We start from the raw sequence: 7,500 nt of genomic DNA on the forward strand, positions 1-7,500 counted from the left end.
ATATAGGATATATATATATATATATCCTACTATATGCAAACTTAATATAAAATTAAAGTATACAATAAATAATTTACTATTCATTACATAAAATGTAAAGTGAGTACATTATATACTGTTGATAGTTTAGGAATTGTTAATGCAAAACAGGCTTAATGATATATAAGCTGATATGTTTTGTTATTGCTTTCTATACATACAAGTAAAACTGAGTCGGAAGTGAGTATTTTGTACTCAAATTCATGATGTACTTGCTTTTTTTATTCACTACTTGCTTTCTTTAAGTTGGAAAATTATCATAGCAACACAGGTTTGTAATCTCATTTTTCAATTGAGATTCAGTGAAGCACTGCATTCGCGACCTTGTGCAAATTGTATATAAAAATTGAATCTCATTTGTTCAAAATGCAAAAGGATAACGCGCATTTAACCGAGTTATAACCGAGTCATAACCAAGTGTATACGCTTAAATCCGTTTGCTCATAGGTGGCATTAGTGAGCGTACAAAGCTACCCTGGGTACACAACACACTTTTTTTTATGTATGTGACATCTGTCAGCATTAACCAGTGCATATCATCAGCAATTTCATATAACAACATACATTTTTTTCTTTCGTAATCATGTCTAGTTTTTTGCTAAAAAAAGAGCATATGCGGAAAGTTTTGCTTTTCTGTTTCAATTTGAAGAAATCGGCTGTCAAATCGCATTGAATGCTTGTGGAGGTGACAATGCTTTATCGGAAACAACGTGCAGAGATTAGTTTGGCCAGGTCAATGACGACAATTTTGACTTGAGTGACAAGAAGCGTGAAAATCGGCCCAGGAAAGTTGAGGATTGTCAATTGCATGCTCTTTTGGACGAGGATGATACCCAATCGCATAAAATGCTTGCCGAGCAATTGGGTGTTTCTCAAGCAGCCATTTCCATGCGGATACATGCCATGGGGAAGGTTCAAAATATTGGAAAATGTGTGCCACATGAACTGAACGGCAGATGGAGCGACGTCAAAACACATACCAAATTCTGCTTGCCAGACAAAAAAGAAAGTCATTCCTGCATCGTGACAGACGATGAAAAGTGGATCTATTTTCAGAATCCTAAACGCAAGAAATCTTGGGTTGATCCCGCCCAACCATCAACATCTTCTTCTAGAACAAATCGCTTCGGACGGAAGACGATGCTGTGCGTTTGGTGAGATCAGAAGAGCTGTTATTAGCTTATCTACTACGAGCTGTTAAAATCTGGTGAAACTGTTAATGCTCATCGCTACCAACAACTGATCAAATTGCACCGTGCTCTGCGTGAAAAAAGGCCGCATTATCGGAAAAGACATGACATGCTGATTTTTCTCCACGACAACGCACTATCGCACACGTCAACAATGGTCCAAAACTACTTGGAGACACTCAACTGGGAAGTGCTTACCCCATCCCGCTTACTCACCAGACCTGACACCTTCTGACTATCACCTGTTTTCGTCGATGGGCCACGCGCTCGCTGACACTTCTATTCTTACAAAGACGTCCGAAAATGGCTTGATGATTTGCCTCGAAAGATGAGGAATTTTTTTGGCACAATATAAATTGCCCGAAAGATGGGAAAAATGTATAGTTAGCAAGAGCAAGTACTTTGAATAAATTTGTTTTTGCTTTCTAGGAAAAAAAGAAGTATTTTTCTGACTTAAAAACAGCGGATTTAAGCTTATACACCATATATGACATAAAAAATGAGAATTATTTGAGTTTCCGTTGTAAATTGAAAGCAATATATAAAAATCGGCACAATATGTAGCTGTTTTAATATGAGTGTTACATTTTCAATCAATAAGAAACTATAATACCGTATATTAACGAGATCTAGATTTAGAAACATTTAATATTCATGCACAAACAATAAAATAGCACACATTCGATTACTATATATTATTTGAATGTTTACATCAAATTATAAAACCGAATATTGCTATTATATCTGATCAGATCGCACTCAACATTGACGCTCATATATGAACTATCACTCATTATTGAGATATCAAATAATATATCGAATTTGATGATCACACTCAATCAACACTCAATATTGATGCTAAACTTAAACGACACTCAATATTGAATGTCTACAAGGTAACACTGAATATTCATGTTTACACTCAACTAACACCCAATATTGATGCTCAATGCTTAACTAATACTCAATATTGAGTGTCCATATCAAGACAACATCGAATATTAATGGTCACACTTAACCGATACCCAACAATGATGCTCAACTCTCAACTGACATCCAATGTTGACAGTACTGAATTGAATGAAGTCAAAACTGAATTTTCATGATAAACACCTAAATTTGAATGTTAACATCCAAAATTGAAGATTTTTTTTTCGTAAGGATTGTAACTCGAAAAGTAAGTAATGAAAAATAACTTTATTACAGGGTTTTGAAAAGCTTTTAACATTATTATATTTTATTACAAAGAATAGTGTTCCATTAAGAAAAATCAATGTAACCTTGATTTGACCTTGGCGATATCATTCAAGATCAAATCAATAATACTTTCTTATCTCCTTCCGATCCACACAATTTTTCTCTGAAATATTTTTTCGTATCTATAGTTTCGTATCATAATTTTCGAGAAATCTTAATGCATTGTTTAAAATGAGATGTATACAAGATTCAGGATAAACGTAATTATGCAGAAAATGGCTGACCTTACCGATTTTAATGAAATTAGGCTCATTCGACAGGCTTTTGTACAAAACGAACGAATCAGGCTGAAAAAAGTGTCGCTCTACCCCGCGAACCGAGATATTAAGCGTTAAAGTTCACGTTTTCATTATTTAAGTTATAGAAATCTGTTATAGCCGCGAAATCCAGCAATGCGAGCAGGCACTATAACCCATGTAGACAATGAAGTGTGCAGGCAGTAAATGTATAGATTCGGGGCGGCTGCACGCGGGACGCATGAACATGCACATATGATCGCATTTTCTCTCTCTCTCTCTCTCTCTCTCTCACGTGCGCACACGCATATACACAATGCACACACACAATTATCTCGCAAACATTTGATAATTTCATTTGCAGTTTGAAAAAAGAAAACTTCCATTTTGAATCAAGTATAGTTCCAAACAAATGTTTATTAAACCTTCATTCCTCTTAGAAATTTAATTTAGATACTTCACGTTCATACATGCACATATCGAATCAATATTTTTATATCTTATAAAACACATTCGATTGGCATACAACATTCACTTGAAGAAAATTACTAATGAATTTACTAATATATGTCTATCACTTAAGAGTCCGTTCTACTCGATAGTTTTTATTACTATTAATTGTCAATTACTCATTCGATGATCGAAAATTACTGAAACACACGATGCGTTTACTTGATATCAAGCAATCGATAAATTTTATTGATTATGTTTATATTATTGTAGCATTGTCGAAACACGAACGTGATTATAATTTCGTTCAGCAGACTCAATTGTTGCGGAGCAGTCCGTGAGTGCTCGGCACCATACTCATGTAATATGAAGTTGGAACCGCACTATTAGAAATAAAAAAATTATATTGCTATTCGTTTGGTGGTCGTTTGGTTGGTTTAATAATTCATTCCCGACATTTGATAGTCAAAGTTATAATCAGAAATATCAAAAAAAGACATACAAGCATGAAGTTGACCCCCACAACATTCATTTCTCCACTAAAAATTTATTTCTACGTAAAAATAAAAATAAGAGGACCTCCAGAGCCTTGATTTTGACAAATATTATCTAACTTATAATCCTGAACATTCAAGAGATTTTAATCGGTCGGACACTTGAGTAATGTTAATGCCGATGGTATTGTAACTTTCAAACTTTATAACTCGCAAAATACTTAATAAAGAAAAATTTTATTAATGTTTTGAAGAACTCCCGACATCAGCTAATAAATTTTGAAATCAAAATTAGAGCGCGCCAAAAAAATTGATGTCACCTTGATCTGACTTTGGCGATGCCATCCAAGGTCAGACTGACCAGATCAGTAAATCGATCATTTAAAACTATACAACTTTTGTAGGAAATATTTCTTTCAGAATTTAATTTTCGAAATATTGCACCGCGACTTTTTATTCATCCTGTCGTCATATTGGATCTGTCATTTTGAAATGTGTACTTCTGACCTCGTATTCGTGATCAGCGATCAAAAAAGAAAAGATAGTATTGAAAAACAAATTGTATTGAAATTTAAATATTTTTTCGAATTTTGATATATGTATTCAAGCCATGCATAAATACTAATTTCAAAGTCGAGGAGCAACCTTAAAATATTAATCGATTTCGATGAAATTTTATCCAAATCATGTTTAAGTCCATAGCTAACTTTTGGCAGATTTTAATAATCGATTTTCAAATTTTTTTTTTCGGCTCACTCTAATATATATATATATATATGATCTAGTTATGATTAGAGAGAATCAAGGGAGAGTCAAGCGTTTCTGATTGATTCCGCCATTTATAATGCATACACGTACAGTTCGTAACAGGAATTCCTGTGGTCCAATTTTAGGGACCCACCTTTCGTTCTTTGTTATTTTTACATACGTGACTGTTAAAATCTGATACAACTGGATACGATCGGATTACGTCCGCGATCATAAATATATTGATTCCTATTAAGCTGGACCTATCAGCGCAAATTAGGTTCGGACGTAATCAAAAATTTAGTGCTATTTTAGTGCTATTTTGAGCGAATTTTGTTGCTCCAACCGTTTAGCAGTAAAAAAAAATGGTCCAGCTTAATGACAAGCTCCCTAAAATCGAACCCCAGGCATTCCTGCTACGAACTGTACATACATACATACTAATGCGGTATAAGTGTGTACAGCATCATATATTTCATCTCGCTCCTACCATATCTCCTACCATATCACTTCAACGATTACAAATGATGGCTTCTGGGTGAATCCTTTCCCCCAATTCTCTCACAGTACTAAAACTTTACGTGGCTAGAAATAAATTAATGATAAAAGTAATAAATGAAATCATTACTATTACCACAAAAATGTAATTCTGTTGCTATGAACGTTATTCAAGAAAATTTAATGTTGTTACCTATTCATTACCGAAAAAAGTAACTTATATCGGTAAACTTGGCAAGTAACACGTCATAAAGTCATTCTAGTAAGAGACACAAAACCGGAAGGACATCATGTCGTTTTAGTCTTAAATTATTGGAAATGGCTAATAATTTCTTATTCTTTTTTTAACAAATGATATCTGCTCTTGGAAAAATAAGAAAAGAATCAAAATTAGGCGATAATTATTTTAAGATAATTAACTCAGGCCGAAGCGAAAAAACATCTGCGCCGGCGTCACCATCTTGAAAAACATGCACCTATAAAAATTACTTTCACCTATTCACTTACATTAACTAACATATTAATGAAACATCACGGCGGCATCAATCACGAAAAGTATTTACATCTCGACTCATATTAGAGTAACTCTAACGCATTATTTGCCAACTCTGATGGTAACATATAGTTTTTCGAATGCTTGCCGATGCGTTGCAATTTATACAGTTTCGGTTTACTTACCGAAATTTTCTCTTAATTTTAGCCTTAATCGAAACTCTGATTTATTATCGAAACTGACCAAAATCGAAACCGAAAGATTTATGTCGGACTCCATAAAAAAATGAAAACTATTAAATAATACAAGAATATTATAAAAATATTAAAAATATACAAAAACAGTGCGAAAAAGGTTTCCTTTGCAGAGGACACTATGTAATAAAAAATTAAAAGATTCTTCCTCTCAGCAACGCTTACTAGAATCTTATGTATTGATCTTTCAACTTTTACATAAATAAAATGTTAAATTTACTAGAAAATCCACAAGTGGTTCTTCAGTTGTCAAGACCAATATCCGAAATGGTCTGGAAATATTAGGATCTGGATATATAAATAGATTATGTTGCCGAATCCTGACATCTTGGATGGACCCATTAACTTCGAGAGCTGTTACATCATCAAGAGGCAATCTGTAGTAAAAGGTACAGAAATGCTCTCCATTCACTGCAATCTGAAATGTAAATGTAGCATATTAGAATTATATAACAGTTTAAACAATCAATTATCATTGCAATGCAATGCTTTCGACGAAGAAGATGTTATAAATAAGTAGATGTTTTAAATGAGGACATTCGTGCACGATTATGGAGCGCAGAAAACTAATACGCGTGTAAGTGAGACGATTGTTGAAATGAGATAACAAAATTTTGGGCGGCGCACGACGCATTCAATATAAATAAAGCAGCTGTTTATGCGTACACTGTGATTGTGTACAAATATCAAGTTATAAAAATTAATGGATTGAAAGTTTTATTTGTTTATTAATAAATGGAAAAAGAATTTTAAGCATTCAATATTTAAATATTTTAAATTTTGACAGATTAATAAATAGCAAATAGTTGACCCAGGTCAATAAATTCAATGAGCTATAATTAGGTGTAACAAAATATTTATTATTCGCAATTATAATTTTCGACGATAAGTTTCAACGTTCTGATTATACTTAGTCCTCCTCAGCCGCAGAAATACATAATTATTTCATATATCAAAATTAGATTAACATATTGTGAGGTTCATCTCACCTTCAAGTTACAATAGACAGTATAACGTAATCATATCATATTTGTCAAATAATAGACGTAATAGATGTAATGAAGAATCATGAATCCAAACCAATTCATCAGTTAATAACGAAAAAGGACAGTCAATATTAGTAAAAGCAGAGAATTGCAGTATTATTGATGCAGCTTGAAAACTGTATAACATTGTTGTACGTAGATATTTATTAATTTTGGTAACAATGTATACATCGATCTCGGCTGAACATCCAGCTGAAAAGCTCTGCATTAGCCCTGTGCTGATGACAGTGATGTGGTGCGCACTTAAATCAAAGCATCAAAGCATAATTCGTAGGTGACAGTCATTCTGCCGAAGATATACGAACTTCACTAAGTTCGCCGATCCGCAGCGTTCCCACGAAGATTGCGAAGATCACCGAATAAGACCAAAATAATACGAACGGGAGCAATAATTCGTATACAAACCGGGAAATAGTTGCTCGTTTTGCGATTCCTGCTATTCCGCCTACTCCTAGACGAATCCGACTATTACCGACTCTTAACAAGCGAGACAAAATGGTGGAGAGCACCGTCACTGTCGAGAATTCTCGATATCGGCGGACTGATCTTTTTGCATTCACGACGGGATAATTCCAGGACAGAGGAAATTCTGCCAAGTATACTCAGCTGCTGATCAGCTGCTCTCGTGTCGTGGCACTGACGGGATTATCTCCAAAACCAGAGGGCACTCTGCCCCGCCGAGTCTTCTCGACCACCAATCGCCTTCGCACCGGAAATAGCAAAGGATGCGCGCTCGGTTTCCGTCGAGTCTTTCTCGGCCATTCAGTGCATCATTGCCGCATCCACGGCAATCGAC

General features: G+C 34.5%; 1 protein-coding gene across 1 annotated transcript in view; it reads right to left on the minus strand.

Moving 5' to 3' along the window:
- The window catches only part of LOC108693594 (galectin-8-like), a 221,579-nt gene that overhangs the window by 57,751 nt on the left and 156,328 nt on the right, over positions 1-7,500 (minus strand). The window contains exon 4 of the mRNA XM_018202630.1: positions 5,879-6,076. Within this exon, the coding sequence (XP_018058119.1) occupies positions 5,879-6,076 (198 nt within the window). The remainder of the gene's footprint in view (positions 1-5,878; positions 6,077-7,500) is intronic.

The sequence above is a fragment of the Atta colombica genome, unplaced genomic scaffold (assembly GCF_001594045.1).
Source record: "Atta colombica isolate Treedump-2 unplaced genomic scaffold, Acol1.0 scaffold94, whole genome shotgun sequence".
Taxonomy (NCBI): Eukaryota; Metazoa; Arthropoda; class Insecta; order Hymenoptera; family Formicidae; genus Atta; species Atta colombica.